The sequence below is a fragment of the Vigna umbellata genome, chromosome 8 (assembly GCF_029865625.1).
Source record: "Vigna umbellata cultivar VRB3 chromosome 8, Vumbellata_1.0, whole genome shotgun sequence".
Classification (NCBI taxonomy): Eukaryota; Viridiplantae; Streptophyta; class Magnoliopsida; order Fabales; family Fabaceae; genus Vigna; species Vigna umbellata.
The window spans coordinates 33,373,130-33,391,760 of record NC_142172.1 but is presented as its reverse complement, the minus strand read 5'-3'; the positions used below and the strand labels follow the sequence as shown (position 1 = coordinate 33,391,760).

Here is an 18,631-nt window from a genome sequence, read left to right as displayed (position 1 = left end):
TTATTCTTTTTTTGCTATATGTTTTAGGGGAACATCTTAATCCACAGATAGAAAAGCTAATAAAGCTTCGGTTTGATGATAATTGGGTCTTTTAAACATTTTGATATGGTTTATTTTGTAACTGTGGGCCGTGGAGGAAAAATAAAACTTCAATTGTCAAATAGACCATTCTTGGAGTTTAACGGTGGGTGGGTATTTAGAAATCATATTACTTTGTTAATTTTCACAAAAAGAAAAGAAAAGGAAAAAGAAAATTTTATCTATAATCTATATTTATACTATTGATAAAGGATTTTTTTTAACTACTTTTGTGTACATTTTTTTTTTCCATTTATCTTTAAGTGATTATTTATTTCAAACTTGAATAACTACTTGGTAAAAAATGTTACACATTAAATAATTATCTATAATAAAATGATCAAAAATTATTATTTTCAAAATTACTTTTTATTACAATTATTTTTGCAATTTAATTAAAAATATATATAATCAAACAAAACTTTGTATGATATTCAAATGTAATAGAAAATGGTTAAGATATGATATTTACTTTCTACTTTTTACATTGAATGTGATGTTAAAAATTCTTATATGGGTTTATTTATAGTTTATCTATGTGGAATCGTTTTGATTAATCTCACTTTTGAAAGATCTTATTCTAATTGAAGTTACTTGTAATATTGTTTCGTGCAACATAAGTTTTCTTGTTTTATTATGATATGACCGTATTCATTTTCCGGTTCTTCAAAACCACAAATTTGGATAACAGAATTTTGAATGATTTAGATTGATGCATCTTAAATTTTTAGCCACCTTCAAATAACTTTAGTGAGATAAATGTAATTTTTTTCATTATCTAATTTGTATGAATTCATCCCAAGTATTTACTTCACTATGGTTTTTTAATCCTTTTAATTTCATCTTCATATTGGTTTACGATTAAAAATAAAACGCTGTCTACATACATTAACAAGTACAATACACATATTTTTGCTTTAGATTACTTTATTAAGAGCTTTCAATTTTTTTCAATCATTCAATCTAATAATCCAATTCAACCTAACTGAATGATAATTAAGATGCTAAATTGAAAAAAGAAAAGATAACTTTTGTTAAGATTAACTAGATTGAGTTAAAATTAATAGGTCAATTAAACTTGAATCACTTATACCCATAATAATTTTAATGTCATTTTTTAATAATTTTTTTATCAATTTGAGAATCATAAAATTATTTTTATAGTAGTTTATATACACTTAAAAATAGTACGATAAAGATACACAAATATTATCTGAAAATTCAATTCTTAAAAAAGCTAAATATTTTATCATAAAAATAACTACTTATGTTACTTAACTTTGAGGTATGTTTGAGCAAACGGTTTTTAAAAATATTTTAGGAACAAAGAGTATAAATAAAAAATAAAATAATTTTTCCATAAACTAAAATTAATTTATACACAAATTAAAAATAAAAAACGTAAAGAAATTAAATAAAAATTCACTCATATGAGGTGACTAGCCTTAGCTAACAGCATAGGTTTGTAATCAAAAGTTTTTACACTTGTAAAGAAAATTTTTGTTATAAAATGGATTGATTATCAATATATTTCAACTTTTTAGGAGACAAGTTTTAAAGCTTTTGAACAAAAATAGGATATTGAGAAAACACAATTCATACTAACACTATCGTTTGTTCGGAGTGATATTCTTTATTTTAATATGAAAATACAGTGTCTCCTTAATTACATTCATAATCTCATAAATAAGTATTTTTATGAACAAAAATAGGATATTCAGAAGTTTACCCACAGGTTTTATGTAGCCAACTAAAACCGTAAAAGCTGCAGTTTTTTGAGTATGAAGCTGAAATACTTTTGAAAAGTTTCATTTATAAACTTTTTACTATATTACAGATATTTTTTTCAGAAAAAAATGTAAGAATTTGGAAAAAAGTATAGTTAAAGAAGGAATCATGAAAGTGAGAAAGCAATTGCCTAGTTTCAATTACCAACTGCACATTTACCTTAAAAAAAATTGCACCAAAGTAACATGCATATAATTTGTGCTAAATATTAGAGAAAAAATAATACAACTGAGTTTGAGGGTTTCTTTGAAGAGAATGACTTCAGAGAGAAAAGCATGAATGAGAAACAATAAAAATTAAGATATAAGTGTATTTTAGAAGAATGACTGATATATTCACCCATTAAAACTCCTAACAGATAAATTGGATTAAATTTTTTCAAGAAGTATTAATGGATCATAAATAGATTGACAAATTATTTCCTTTATCTATCATTACTCCATTTCATCAGGCAAGTTGTATGTATGGAAAAGACAAATTCATAGCAACATGAAGCCATGAACTCAGCAGTCATAATAAAAATCTGGAATGATAATACCTTTTTTTTTCGGTTCCTCCTTGATTTATGTTAGCACAGGACACAAACAAAGCATTTGTGCCGGCACGAAGGAGAAAATCATGACACCGTGATGTTGTTTAAAGGATAAATAACTAATCCCTCAATTTACAGTACTTTTCTCTCAACAATTTCTATCCTATATATAAAACCAAGCGGGTCACAATGGCAGGGGCATAAATAACTCTTTAAATAAATAGTTTTCATAGAACAAGTACTTTCCAGGGCTAGCACTGCAATTCCCTTTATGCAACTAGCAGCATAACAATAATCTGAATATGTCACTAATAGAAATGATACCTTCCACACGTCTGGTACCCGCCTCCACAACCACAAGTCTTCTAACACCTGTAAGAGAAGATAATTGGTGATTTTTTCTTTTTCTGGCTCACCCCTCATGAAGAAAAGGGGAGGGGATTGTCAGTTTAGAAGAACTACCAGGTTTTGTCAAGCGCTCCATCACTTTGTGTAATGAGTCAGATCTCAAACACATATGACATCTCGGCCCATTGCGCAGCCCGCAAGGAAAACCTGCATCTCGTCCCAAAAGCAATGCCTGCAACCATAAAGTGCAATTTATACGAGTTGATGATACCACTATTTAGTAAGCATTTGTTGTGGACCGAATTTAAAAGGAAAAAATTTATAAAAACTAGTTTGAAAACGATCGAAACCATAGAGGAATAATAATTTATTTAACCTAAATAAAAGTAACATGCTCCCCAGACAACGAGATGTGATCAAGTTTTACATGAATAAAACCCTGCATGAGTAACAAACAAAACACACTGCATCTACACTAGACAAGCACATCCTGCAGTGAGGGTATCATTACAGGCCTCTATATATGAGCATGCAATACTTGCATACTATTCTCTCGTGCACTGCAGAATGTGGCTCTCTTCCAGAAAGAGGGGGAGGGGAAGAATAATTGAAGTAATAAGATATATATGGCTTTCATGTGTACAAATATTTGGATGGGTGACCTCAATGTTTATACTATGGGATGTGTGCTTGGTAGAAGAGAGGATGGGAAGAAGGAAACGAGTGAAAATTTATGAAGGGCAAAACTTTTTCTTTTGCGCATCTTCATCACCAAATAAGCATACTCTCAAATAAGCCGAAGCTAGAGTCCAATCTGTCCAAGATGAGTCTAAACCTCAAGTATATTTTCAATACAAGAATGCTCAACTAAACAACATTCATGCTGACTCAGTCTCAAGTAGAAGTGGCATATTTCCGTTATATGGTTCAGGTTCAAATACCACAAGACACGTGTGCAACTCGTGTTTAGGAGGAAAGAAAAACACATAACAGATACATTTCATTAAAATATGATCACTGATAGGGGGTTAGGAATGATTCATTTTTAGTTGTAGAGGACTAAAGGCTGCAGTCACCTTTGCATGTAAGCAGTTCAGTCATCAAAACAGAAGACCACATTATTGATCAGCTTTCAATACAAAAAAAATACAATATTTCAGGATAAGTTACCAATAGAGTCACACGAATTTAGAGAGAGAGAGGAATTACCTGATGGATACTAAACCCATCCAGATCTATCCTTGCATACATTTTATCTCTAGCCAACGCAATAATATCTCTGAGAAGAAAATATCAATACAAATCACATATATACTTATCTTTATGGAGCATCTCCTTTTAACTATAAAAATAAGAATCACTCATGTGAACACAGGAAAAAATGAGAGTTTCTACCTTCTTGAATACATATCTTGTAATGAATAATTAATATCCACAATTGGTATTGAGCTAATTCCAGCTGCAAATGACAGCAAACATAAGATACCGCAAGATATAGCATAATTAATATGAATATATTTTGCTTCTAACATGAAAACCCTATATAATAAATCAAGAATTATGAAGTTCATAGTTCCGATTGCAAGGGGAACATTATTCCCGTACCAAAGAATGAAGAACTCCAAATTTGAAAATACCAAGGTAGAAGTGGTATCATTTTCTATGTAAGCTGGATTAATAAAAACATACAATTGACATGATATTTTCGGATTTGAGTCCCATCATGCTGTTTTTACCAACTCACTACTTGTTTCTATAGGTTCAGACACTCAGTGCATAATGGTGCATCAGATGCATCTATCCAAAAATCTATCTTTCAATTTTGTGTTCCCTTCCTTTAGTGATACACACTTTTTAAATATAAGGCTTTGAAATAATTGCTTTTGTTGAGGAGGAAAAACAACTGTAACTTGTGGAAACAAACTTGATGACCATTCAACATCTAGCCAGAACAAAAGACTTGACCTGCTTTGAAAGAGAAGAATAGTCACCTTGAATCAACAGAGATAGAGCTTCGCCAAGAGAAGCATGTGGCCATAGCATAGCAAGTGGCTGTTTATTGGATTCCCCCAATTTTGACACCCATGCACCTATAGGTAACGTACTAATTGGTAGCTGAAGAATGGGCAAGGAATCCGAACAGTGCTTAAAATGCCTGCATATACCTGAAAAGTAAGTCCGCACTTTAGTTCCAAACCATTTATGCTTCCCCAATAAATTTAGAAGCTTACATTTTAGTATTTCTGAGAGGGAAGCAAGGTGTAGCAGCTGAGGAAATGAACCATCCTCTGAAGAAGACTGAATAATAGGAACTGTTGCCACCTTGTCTTGCAAAATTTTTAAAGCAACATCTTTTAGACTCTCAAGGGGCCCAGCCTACAGAATATGTATAAACATAGCATGAAATATTACAGAATCATTAAAGATAACGTGAAATCACAATCAGCAGGAAGTACATGATTAAGAAGCAACCTCATCAAAGTTATAATGTTGAAATCACATTTAATTGATCTATCTATCTATCTATCCATCAATAAATATAATTTTAATCAATCATGTTGTGGAATCCCAGATTAATTCCCTATTTCATAGAGCATACGACCTTTTGAACTTACCCAAAATGTAAAACAATTTCACGAATATACGAAATTGGAAAATTAATTTGATACGTGGAATATTTGTTGCAAATGGTCAGGAGCACTTACATGAACTAAATGTTGAGGGTATGCTCTCCCTTTACTATCAATTGCGCATTCTTGTTCCTTTGCCTCTCTCCATGCTGCTATAGTACGTGTTTCCAGTTGTTCTTCAGTCATGTTTGATCCATGAATCCCCAACTGAAATTAAGCATGTTAGATGAGCCACAGAATTTACAGAAACATGCTATGTATTTCTCTATATGAGTCCTACAGCTGTGTATTTCTATATAAGAGTGCTGTAAAATCAAAGATGTTGAATCAGATGGTATTTTAGAGAAAAAAAATTTTGTGGGCTGCATACTTGATCTCTTATTTACAGCTTGATCACAATCAATCATTGAAGAATAAAAAAGTTAATCATTAACCTAATTACTAGCTAATATCATCACAGTTGACTACATATTCTAACAATTCCCCAAGAGCTGAAATTTAATAATCTCTCAGCTTCCAACAAATAAAATTTACATTGACAAAACCAGTCTACCAACCCAAGTATTCAACAATTCATGCGAAAGCAAAACTGGACAAAGTCAATTCAACACAATCAACAAAGCACGCCGAACACATGGCTCTGATACCATGTTAAGAAGTGTAAGCCTAACTCAATTTTACAAAACTAGTTTGTAAGGTGATGTTTGTAGTCACTTATATACTGTGATTTTATCTATAATCGATGTGAGATTTTCAACATTTCTAAACAGCCACCAGTAACTAAATCACAAGGCGTATATTAGACCAGTATAGGGCCAATAATGATCTTCACATGCCAATAGGGCAAGGCATGACAGGTTCCATTGATTTACTCATGAGGGCTTTCTAGGAGAAAGAAAATCAGAACAATCAGAGAATGGAAAATCTTCTGGACAGGTATACACTCTAATAACTTTGGATGCTAGATATCTAGCACTACACCGGTGTTGACGGAAAACCATCAAGTGACTAAACAAAGCATGCCGTTTGTAAAGATGAAAATAACACCATTAATAAAGGCTCTACAGGGACACAATAGAAAAAGATTTTGTTGAAGAAATTAGGGTTTTCTGGATCGTCAACAACAAAAAATAGAATAGAACAGCAGCCAGAATGCAGTCCAGAAAAAACTATAGGAAAATTACTGCTTGAACAAAGACAATAAGAAGGAGAGGGAAAAAAAGAATAAAGGTTTGAATGTGACTGCGAAAAATACCACTAGAAACTACGGAGAGGGCATCAATTTCAGCTCCAGTACCGTGTTAAATTAAAGGATTGAGGAAGAACTTATGGTTTTGTTTGCCATCAAAAGTGACAATTAGGATAGAACAGAAGCTAGAAAGGTCTACAGTTGCTGCTGCAACAAGGACACAGTGAGGAGAGGGGAAAAAGAATTAAAAGTTTCACAAGGACAAAGCATCAATGTTCTCCTTGAAAAAATTCACTAAAATATTTCATGAGATTAACTAGTCTTATGTAAAGCCAAAATTATTGGTAATTGGACCAAAATACATGTTTACCAATGATGGCAAAGTACAACTAAGTTTTGCAACATTAACGTATGCCATAAATAAACCAAAAGAATAGATCAAGTATTACCACGTTCCTTGTGATTTCTTTCAACTTCACAATAATCTAAGCATAGTTGAAGATATACATTTTGGAAATTTCATTTTTTTGTCATTAGTTACCATTTGGCAAGTTTTTATTTTTCGTTACTTATACTAGAACCTGACACAGGATATTTTAATAAATAGGTCTTCCTGACAAACCTGTTTTAGTATTAAAATGAAGTCCATAGCACTAAGCATTCCAACAAACTGGCACTTACTAGAATCCCACACAGGAGCTGACGATATTCCCTGAAAGCAGATAAACATACATAACGAGTGTGGGTGTATTCTCTGATGTTAAAAAAAATAAGATAAACACCTATTCATTATTAGTTTAAAGAGTGGAAGAAAAAAACATACTTCTTGATAAAGAGCATGGAATGCTTGCTTAACTGGTAAAGTTATATCCAAGGCAACAACCTGAAATTGCATAAAATCAAATCTATAGCAGATGATGAGCTTCACATAAGAACAAATAAACTATTATTGAATGGCCAGTTGGATACATTAAAAGATTAAGAGAGAAGAAGTATTCATACCTTGCCTGACTCGGGAAGCAACTCATAAGCCGTATGTGAAGACAAGAAAACCGAAATACGATGTCGTGAGACCTGCAGATCAGACTCTGACATCCTCGGTTTAGCTTCCTGAAAAATTTTCAATGTCAAAGTAGATTTTTTTCTGTAACATAATTCCAAGACAAAAAGGATTATGGAACCAAACTAATTCTTAGTCTTAATTTGTTTCACGCTTTTTTACTGCTACAATTCCCTTACACAAGTTCCCTTTGAGCTTCTGACATGCATCTGTCTACTCTACTGTTTGCTGACATTCAACTTTTATTTTTGAAAAGTGACGGGTGTGAAGGATTGAAATCCCAACCACTTGGTCATAACTCATAAGAGGCTTTGATACCATGTCAAATACCAATTATCCCAATAGCTTATGAAAGATGAAGGCTAAATATTGCTTTTATATATGTTGGATTCGAGTGTGAAACGGAGAAACAGAAAAAAAAAACCCAAAGAAGAAAGAACAGAAAACACAGAGAGAAGAAATGATCTGAATATTTCGAGATTGAATTTATTTTTTTTAAAACGCAAAGACACGCTACAATATATAGCCAATCCAAGCGACTGAAAACAAACAACAGAAAGACTGAACGGTCGTTTAAGAAAAAACCAACCGAAGGCCGAGTGCAACAAAGACTGAAAAAAACGAATGTACGAACCAAAACCGAATCTACAAGACCGAACGATCACAAGAGAGCGTTCGGTCACAAAGGACCAGAACAAGCCGAACAGTTATCAACATGAAACTAATCGGCCAAAGAATAATAGAAAAGTCTAACCAACAAATCTCCACCTAGACTCAACTATTACAAGAAAGAACAAAACCGAACGGTATACAATTACACACCGAACGGTAAAAAACCAATCCTGGACAATAATTTCAGAAACTTCTCTTTAGCGAGCGACTTAATCAGCATATATGCAGGGTTGTCTTCAGATGCAAGTTTGCATATTTGGACATCACCGAGTTCCACAATGCTCCTGACAAAATGCAGCTTGACGTCAATATGCTTTGTTCTAGAATGGTAAATCTGATGGTTGGCCAAATGTATGGCGCTCTGACTGTCACAATGAACTCGGACGGTCGTTTGATCAATACCCAATTCTCGAATCAAGCCTTTTAACCACAGTGCCTCCTTTACCCCTTCAGCGAGCACACAATATTCAGCTTCAGTGGTTGAAAGGGCAACAACCGATTGCAATGTAGACCTCCAGCTTACAGCAGTACCCAACAGTGTAAACACATGTCCCGAGCGGGATTTCCTTGTGTCCATGCACCCGGCAAAATCTGAATCAACAAAACCTTCAATATAACCTCCACCTTGAAAGTTATTCTGGAAGAGTAATCCAGTATCAAGAGACCCCGTATGTATCTAAGCATCCACTTTAATGCTTCCAGTGAATTTGTCCAGGATCAATCATAAACAGGGTTGTCTTCATTTTATCTCTCTTTATGTCAATTCCCAAGATCCGCCTTGCTTCTTCAAGCTCCTTCATCTCGAAAGCACCGCCCAACTTTGCTTTCATCTCATGAATCATGCTCCTGTCACTGCTGGCAATCAGAATGTCATCCACGTATAGAAGAAGATACAGTACCTCACTGTCACGGTTCAGAGTATACACGCAGTCATCATAATTGCACCGTTTGAAGTTTAGCTTTATCAGAAAATCATCAAATTTCCTGTACCACTGCCTTGGACTTTGCTTCAAGCCATAAAGAGACTTCTGCAACAGGCACACCCTATCATCCACAGCAAATCCCTCCGGTTGCTTCATATAAACTGTTTCCTCCAAGTCTCCATGCAGAAATGCAGTCCTCACATCCAACTGTTCTAGATGCAAATTGCGGTGAGTAACTATCGCCATTAAAACTCTGACCGAACAGTGCTTCACAACAGGAGCAAAAATCTCATGATAATCTACACCCTCAATCTAAGTAAAGCCTTTAGCAACAAGCCTTGCTTTGTACCTTGCTTTCTCACCCCTTGGTATAACTTATTTTGAACCTACAACCTTCTTACCCTTTGGCAGATCCACCAATCTCCAGGTGCTATTCTTCCTCAACGCCTCCAGCTCTTCCTCCATAGCACCCTGCCAAAGATGCCGATCGCTACTGTGAAGAGCCTCCTTGTAACTTCTCAGTTCACCTGAGCTTTCAAGATCTTCAGCAGCATTCAAGGCATAGCAAATTAAATCCGCCTCTCCAAACCGTTTGGTTGGCGTAGAGATCCTCCTTTCCCTATCACGGACAAGTTGATAATTCCTCAATTCATCACCAGCTCCTCTTGAGTGACTCACATCACCAGATATACCATCTGTATCATCACCAAGATCTGTGATAGACTGTCTTTGCCCTTCACCCGTTCGGTTCTCATCTAATGACCGAACAGTTTCGTCTCGCACTTCACCCATTCGGTCTTCCTCAGTCAATGACCGAACGGCTCCATCAGTAGTATGCTCCACCTCAACGAGCGTCTTCTTCTCGCATCCAGGATTTTCAACATGCATTGTCGTTCTCGTTTCGTCAAAAATGACATCCCTACTAATGATTAGCTTGGACGGTTTAGTATCTAACCTCCATAGCCTGTATCCCTTAACTCCTTCAGCATATCCAAGGAATACACTCTTTATCGCTCGGGCCTCCAGCTTATCCCCTTTGACATGAACAAATGCCAAAGAGCCGAACACCCTCAAGTTTGAGAAGTCAGCCGGTCGTCCACTCCAAACTTCCATTGGTGTTTTGTGATTAAGAGCCAAAGACGGACTCCTGTTAATCAGGTATACGACTGTATTGGCAGCCTTTCCCTAGAAAGCCTTTGATAACCCTGATCCAAGCAGCATGCACCGAACCCTCTCCAGAATTGTTCTGTTCATCCTTTCAGCCAGACCATTCTGTTGAGGAGTTCTCACTACAGTCTTGTGCCTCTTGATCCCTTTATCCTTGCAGAACTCATTAAATTCCTCTGAAACGAACTCCAGACCATTATCAGTTCTCAGACATTTCAGCCTACACCCCAATTGGTTCTCGGTCTGTGTATGTCACTCCTTGAATCTTTGAAACATTTCAGATTTATTCTTTAGAACGTAAATCCACACTCTTCTTGAAAAATCATCAATTATGCTCAGGAAATACGCTCCTCCACCATGAGTCCGAGTTCTTGCAGGCCCCCACAAGTCAGCATGGGCATACTCAAATGGCCGTTCGGTTACGTGCTTCCCTTGACCGAACGGTATCCTGTGTGATTTCCCCAAGACACAATGATAACAGAAATCCAGCTTCAGCAGTTTATCACCCAGAAGTAAGCCTTGCTTCTCCAATTCTTCAAGACCCTTCTCACTGATATGACCCATCCTCAAGTGCCAAAGCCGAGCGGTGTTCTTAGTCTTCCCACTTGCTACAGAGACATGACCAATGACTGTGGATCCCTCTAGAATGTACAAGTCATTCTTCCTTCTGCCTTTGACAACCACAAAATCTCCAGAACACACCCTTATCACTCCATCCTCGACTTTTGTGGTGTAACCTCCAAGATCAAAAGAACTTATTGAAATTAAATTTCTCTTCAGTTCAGGCACATACCTCACATCCTGCAGTACCATCTCCCGGTTATCAAACATCTTCAGCCTTACCGACCCCACTCCTTGCACTCGGCAAGCCTTGTTATTTCCCAGCAGCACATTTCCATGCTCCTTCTGATCCAGACTCTCAAAGAACTCCTTTACCGGGCACATGTGATAGCTGCAGCCAGAATCCATGACCCAGCTCCTTTGAGAATCTTCAGACGAAGCCACCAGAACACCAGCACATTCATATCCTTCAGAAGCCTCTGCCACATCAACAGTTTCCTGTGGCCGAACAGTTTTTCCCTTCTCTGGACAATACTTCTTGATATGTCCCATCTTCTGGCACTTGAAACATCTCACCTGTTTCACACCTTCTGGCTTTGACTTCTTCCCATTTCCAGCCTGCTTCTTCCATTTCCCTTTCACCGAAATCAGCCCAGATGCCACCTCCTCGGTTGCCTTCGAATCTTGGAGCTTTTGAAACTCCTTGGTTCGAATTGACGTCACAACCTCCTCTAGCGTGATCACCTGATCTTTAGCGTAGAGCAAGGCATCCCTGAAATGCTCGAAGGTTCTTGGAAGCGCATTCAGAAGAATAATCGCTTTATCTTCATCTTTCAATCTCACGTCAATATTCTCCAGATCGTCAACAATCTTACTAAATTCTGCAAGCTGCTCCTCTATGGTTCTTGAATCTGTCATCTTGAACGAATAGAGTTGTTGCTTCAGACACAACCTATGAACCAGCGATCTCGTCATGTACAAAGATTCCAACTTCGCCACAACTGTCACATACACTGTTGTTACAAGTAAGCTCAAAATTCCTATCCACTTCCAGGTATGCAAGCAAAGAAGGGTCTTGCACTTTTTTGGGTGGATTCGGGAAAAATGAGAATAGTCATGAATTTATAATTTAAAATCTTAAGTTACATCACATCAGCATCTTCTTGTCTTTCATCAAAATCAGAAACGTCAGCTACATAGGTAGTTTCACACACACATGATAAAAATGTACTAGTAGGACTAAAATGCATGCATGATAGTTTAAGTTAACAGAAGAAAATATACTTTAAGGATAACAATAGATATAAGTTTCATTCACCCGTAATACTCTATATTCTTTAGAATACTATCCAAACACATATATGCAACAGTCAAGGCGATAAAGATCGTATTGGAGAAAAAACTTACCACATGCCCAACGACATCATTGTCAACCTCCATGTAGGATCGACCAGGTGTTTCAGCATTTACGATAGGAGGCAAAATAACTGGTTGTCTCACTAAATAAAAAGTGTTCACTGTCCCACCGTCCCCACATACAAATGGCTGATGCTCATCATGCCGCCACTCACCATCTACATTAAATTTGTACTGCACAAAAGTGGAAACAATGTTATAAACGTAATAATGAAAGAAATACACTTTCCATATCAGAGTTTTTCCGTAAATATCAGTTACTGTGCAAGACAGTTGTATTATATTAAACAATTGCAACAAATTAGTGATTATTTTAGGCCAAAATGTAAAAAACGTCAAAGAAAAAGAAAAAACAAAGCTACAAGCTATGTCATCATGTAGAACAAACATCTCATCAAAATTTTACGTATTCATACCAAATATGCAATGACTTAAATTTGTAATCCTGTTTAAATTATAAGAACCAAATCTACTAATGTTCTTGTTGAATATATAGAGGGCTTAAGGTATTGAGGGAGAAGGGTCATTTAGAATCGAATTCTGAAATATTTGATGTGTTCAATATTTTTACAAAGCACAAAGTGCTGACCCTTCTTTATTCCGATAACAAATCATAGTCCTAAAGCTATATAAAGAAAGCGGAAACTAATCCGAAGAGATGATTTAGGATACTCTGAATTCTTCCAAGATAAATAAAGATACTATTTGTATTTTTCATATATTCTACTACTCACCCTGCAGTTAAAGATTACTGAGGTTAATAATCCAAAGCTTATTGGATATTTTCATATACTCTTACACTCTTACTCAAGTTTAGCTTGTAAGCTTTATGGTTGTTACAAATAAATCCTTTCAATATAATATGGGCTCTACCAAACATAGCTGGAATGACCATCGTCCTAGAGCCGGAATGTTGCATGACCAGGTGCATCACTTATAGACAGACTGGAGAAATCACCATCAGAATGATTCAGTAAGAGGCTGGTATGAATCAGTCAGTCTATCACTAACTCATTGGCAAAACTAAATTGCCCAAACAATCAGTAGTGAACATAAAACATCATGACGAACATCAGATGGTTTAGGAAAGAAACAAAGTGAGATTACTAGGGACTGAAGAGCAAGAGCTTCAGGGAAGGAGACTAGCAAGGCCATATTATGTCCAAGACAAAAACTGGGGTGAGAGATCAGATCTGGTACAAAAACTGACCATGGCCAATGACAAGGACTAAGAATGAGGCTAGAGTACATCTCAGATAAAAAATTTGCGGCCACAGGAAAACTTGCCGGCAGTGGCAAACAACAATGGTAAAAGGGAGTAGTCAGATTTTATGGGAACGCCACAGCAGAATAGTGACATGACCAGTCAAGGACGATATTGCCACTCTAATATCACATTAAGTTTTTAATTATTGAAAGAGAAAATTGGCAGAACAGAAAGTTTGAATAAAAATCTGGTGAGTTTTAATGAGTTACGGGATGATATAAAATATAAAGCACACTTATTTATACTAATACCGTAATACTAGATCATAATGTTAATCATATCAGGAAACAAATCATCATAGAACAGGGAAATATGAAACTAATCTTGAAGATAATCAAAGATGCTCTAAATTATGCTAAGATACAATCAAGATACTATTAGATATTCTTCTTACATTCTAACAGTCCATAAGTGTAACAATAAAAATGTTTACAAAAACAATAAAGAAACTGATTCCCAAGGAAATAATGAATACAAATAGAAAGATCATAATAAAGCTATATATTACAGAAAAATTGTATACCTAATCAAGAGTGTATATTTTACCTGTGTCAATTCATAGAAAAGCTCAAAGCTTAAACCTACTCTCCTTTTTCTTTTCTTTTTTGTTTGCTTTATAAGGGATTGAATAAAAGTTCTAACCTAAGCACAGTTTGTCCTTATCATTTGAGCTAGGCCAAAGCATCAGCCATACAAAATTTTAGAAAAAATCAATAGCATCAGAAATTGCACCTTCAAATGAATCAAATTTAATACAAAAAAAAGGTTTAATTCTCAGTGAAACTATATATCATCTGGTTCCACCTATTGGAGGAGGGTGTAATGAAGCTGCAAGAGGTTCAATCGTCCAATAGGCCACTCAACTACTTGCAGCTTCAATGTATCTTCAAAGAGGGCATGATTATTTATTTTAATTCTTCCTTTTATCGTATGACATACAGTAAGAATAAAAATTAATACAGGCTTTTAATTGATGTGAAACATGACATGATAGAAGACTTTGTAAATGGGTTGCTTGAACAGCAATGTGCCATTCTCCAGAGTCATATTATTAAAGTTTTAGATAGAAGGTGGTCTAATCTTCCATCTGGACTAAGCACAAGACACAACTTTAAGCATTAGATGGTAACATCAACAATACCTTTTAACCTAACCAACAATCTAGATGGCCATGTTGCATATATGACTTTCTTGAATGATGCAAATTACCAAAAAGTACTCGATTTTAAATTTCATCTATTGACATTTAATTTTTAACATATGTACAGCATAAAAAGGAGACAAGGCAACTATTATGCCTCATATGATGGCCATGTCAGTTTTTAACCCATAAATATGATTAAAAGTTATACAAACTCCTTAAGAAAGATAAATATCATCGTAAAGTTATTTACTTGTTTCTTTGACTATTCTATCACATTAAAATCTCAGTTGTTTAACGCGATTAATTCACAAGCAACCTCCTTCTTTATCCTTTCTGTCAGTGACAGTGACCTCCTCATTCCCAACTCTGATAAAGAGAAAGAGGTGCATTCTGACCTAAACATTGACCATGTATGGGAAAAAGACATAATTCTTTTTATTAATTATCAGGTTTTCATAATTCATAGAGGCCAAGCCAAACAACCTGATGATATCCAGGCGTTAAGCCGCAAATAACTTGAAATTCAGTTGGACATCCTTCCCTGGGTGACATAGGTATAACTGTTGTCCATCTGTGTAGAAAAAAGGGGAAGTATTTGAATTAATTATATTCTGCAGTTAAAAAAAACGAACTACCAAAAAGCTAGAAAACAGCCAAAAAAAAAAAAGCAATCAAAGTGACATTCAGTGACACAAACACCATCACACTGTCACACTTCCCCATGTTCAATAACGCACACACTGTATCTAAGATCGAAACGGCTACAACAGAACCACCGTGGCAATAAACAATTCAATAATTCAAGTTGTTACCTCGTGAAGGAACCTGTTAGAAACACCATTCTTCCACCGTGAGGCCAAACAAAACGCTTCGAAATCAAAACGGGTCCCACAGGCCCACCGCTCCTGTGCCTTCTACTCGTCCCGAACATTTCCACACCCAAATTCATAGCACTCTCCAACTCCAAAACCTGCAAAACCAACATTAACAATAGGAATAATCTACCAAAGCAGAGCAGAGGTGACCTCAACACGCATGCAGTGCAGCTTACCTTCTCCGCAATCAAAAATAAAAAAACTCAGAAACTCCAAAACTCCTAACTGTCAACGGAGCTTAGGGATCGATAATTCAGTCTCTGAAATCAACAAAACTCAGTGCCATCATACAAGCAACACAAACACTAAAGTAGATACATATAATTCACTCTCACAAAATAAACGATCAAAGGAGAAATCGATTACCCGTAAAAAAAAAACTGAAAGGAATTCAACTAATAATGCAGCAATCAACTACAGCATGTTGAAGTTGGATTGAATTTAGTTTAGGTCACAAGGTGTTAGTAGACATATATAGAAAGAAAGGTTGAAGAAAACGGGAAAAACTGAGACCATGGTATTGCATTGTGGATTGTGTGCTGATTAAAGACTGAAATAGAGGAAGAAAGAGAGTAGAAAAACGTGAAGGGGTAATTAAAATTGAAAATAGTAATGATGAAGAAAATAAAATTACAAGGGCAAGCACCATAAAATGGGGAGAGAATAAAGGGATAGAGAGCGAAACAAAGAGAAAAATAAACACAGTCTGCAGTAAAATTGCGTTCTAAAACCAGAAAACAACAATTCAAACATGAAAACAAAAAGGCCTAACCGTCATTAGAGTCATGCTACCTGTTGCTATTGCCATACGAGAAAGACAAAAAAAAAAGGTTCAACTCCCTAGAGCATCTCATGCTACTAACTTTCTAATCATTGGTGTTTGTTCAACACTAATAATTTCAATTTAATTATGCGTTCATTTTCGTTTGCTCACATTATTTTTTAATTCGAATGTAGCAGTTTTGTTTCTTCGAACTATAAAGTTGTTGTTTTGGAGTAAGTGCATTTGTAATGTGACCACCATTACAGCTTCGTGTTCGCGCCTTTCAGAGTCTCTCCCCACAAGGCTCTGCTGCCAGTTCTTTTCTCGTGACCACATTGGGGATTCCTTCAATAGCACAATTCTAGTTTCTTTTATTTTATTTCTCTCAAATACCATAAATTTAGTTTTAGGATTTGGTTTTTCTTGTATCAAGAAAACATAACAAACACTTAAATGTCACAAAAGTTTTGCAAAATGAAAGGTTGTCTAATTTAATGCCAGAACCAACTATACTCTTAACTCAAAAAAAGTAAATAATAAATGAGTTATCATTCAATAGTTGAATAGTCATAACTACTAATAAGTGGAGACTGAATATATATATATATATATGTATATATGTATATGTATGTATATATGTATATGTATGTATATATGTATATGTATGTATGTATTGGTATAAAAGTTGGATAGATTTAGCATTAACTTTATGTACTGTAAAATTTAATGTACTGATGTATAACATGTTTGTTTTAAATCAAATGTTTACTGTGGGATTAAACAAAAACAATAAGAAAATAGTCTTTTAAATATTAAGATGTAATTGTGAAAGAAATTTTGTTACTTTTAATGGATTGAAAGACATCAAATATTTTAAAAATTAACATGTGAAATTATTCCTACAATATGCAAAAATAATGTAAACATTTACTTTAACAACCTAAACACTGCAATAAATTTTATATAAAATTATTTAAATCAGCATGGTTTCATAATACTTATAAAATTAAAATAAGTAACTTATTTAAATAACCATGGATGGTAAATTTTACATAACATTGAATAGTTTACTTTCTTATAGGATTGAATAATTAATTTTTTTACATAACATTTAATACTTCATTAGTAAATTGACTTCTTTTTGCTAGTAAGTTTGTTTAAACTTATTTTACAATTATGAATGATATTACATGATGAAGATTTAGATAAAAATTATTTATTATTATTATTATTATTATTATTTTTGTAAGTCTTCATTTCTTTATGAGGGGGAGTATTTGATTTGGTCACACAGGTATTATAATTATTAGGATAGATATATAAATAAAAACTTTTTTTACTTTTATTAGATGCAGGTGATTCAGCCATTAAATATGATGATGTAATTATTATGTTTTGAGTGATTAGGATGATTAGTACATATAGTATATATAAAATTCAACTATTTCTTCTAAAGTCAAGTTGTGTGATTCTAGAGTATTTGAATTAATGTATTTGATGTGGTTTGAAGGGAGAAATGGAGAATGGAAAAGTGACTTTGTTGTCCTTTTTTACATGAGCAGAAGATGAAAAAAAGAAGACAAAGTTTTAAAAAGGGATCAATATATTTTTGTCATTAAATTATTTTTAAAAACTATATTTTATTTTAAAATTAAACTATATATTATTTTATTTTTTTGTTTTATAAAAATTATGTAAAATAACATATAAAAATTATATTATAATTTATGTTTATTTACATATTATTTATTAAAATATTATAAAATTTTATTCTTAAAATTATAAAATATTATCTATATTTATTTTATTTTATAAAAATTGTATAAAATATTATTTTAATAAATAATATGTAGATAAGCATGGATTATAATATAATTTTTATATATTTTTTCATTGAAAAAATATTTTATATAACTTTTACAAAATGTAAAAATAAAAAAAATGTATAATTTAATTTTTAAAAAATAATTAGAAATAATTTAAAGATAAAAAAAGACATTTAACTCTTTATAAGTTAGAATTTATCATCTTCCAAAGTATAATCTTGTTTTCTACTAGATGTTGATTACCCTCTCTAATGTAAAAGCATTCATGTAAAAAATACACACTGTTTTAAGTTAGAAATTCTATTATTGATAATTTTGGTTTTAATAATTGATATATTTATGTCTATAAGAGTAATTATTCTATAAAGAGAACATATAATTTCCTATGTTAT

General features: G+C 34.0%; 1 protein-coding gene across 2 annotated transcripts; it reads right to left on the bottom strand.

Moving 5' to 3' along the window:
* Window positions 1-2,269: 2,269 nt before the first annotated feature.
* On the bottom strand, window positions 2,270-16,581 carry LOC148194520 (sucrose nonfermenting 4-like protein). 2 transcript variants are annotated; one of them, XM_088097823.1, is made up of 15 exons: window positions 16,443-16,581; window positions 15,827-15,910; window positions 15,588-15,745; window positions 15,259-15,346; window positions 12,356-12,538; window positions 7,568-7,675; window positions 7,389-7,448; window positions 7,188-7,277; window positions 5,452-5,583; window positions 4,978-5,122; window positions 4,738-4,911; window positions 4,142-4,205; window positions 3,956-4,025; window positions 2,861-2,978; window positions 2,270-2,770 (listed from the first exon to the last, which is right to left on the bottom strand). In XM_088097823.1, exons 3-15 carry the CDS (start codon window positions 15,722-15,724, stop codon window positions 2,676-2,678), a joined length of 1,464 nt encoding a protein of 487 aa, XP_087953949.1. In that variant the 5' UTR covers window positions 15,725-15,745; window positions 15,827-15,910; window positions 16,443-16,581; the 3' UTR covers window positions 2,270-2,675. The 2 variants fall into 2 exon arrangements, with proteins under 2 accessions (XP_087953949.1, XP_087953948.1); XM_088097822.1 differs by lacking the exon at window positions 16,443-16,581 and adding an exon at window positions 16,017-16,367.
* Between the last annotated feature and the right edge of the window lie 2,050 nt (window positions 16,582-18,631).

Excerpts from the sequence above, each read along its gene's own strand:
- LOC148194520 (XM_088097823.1), bottom strand. The coding sequence starts at position 15,724 with ATGAATTTGGGTGTGGAAATGTTCGGGACGAGTAGAAGGCACAGGAGC. Across the intron at positions 15,347-15,587 it reads CTAACAGGTTCCTTCACGAG|ATGGACAACAGTTATACCTA; the intron begins GTAACAACTTGA and ends TTTTCTACACAG. Across the intron at positions 4,026-4,141 it reads CAAGATATGTATTCAAGAAG|AGATATTATTGCGTTGGCTA; the intron begins GTAGAAACTCTC and ends TTTTCTTCTCAG.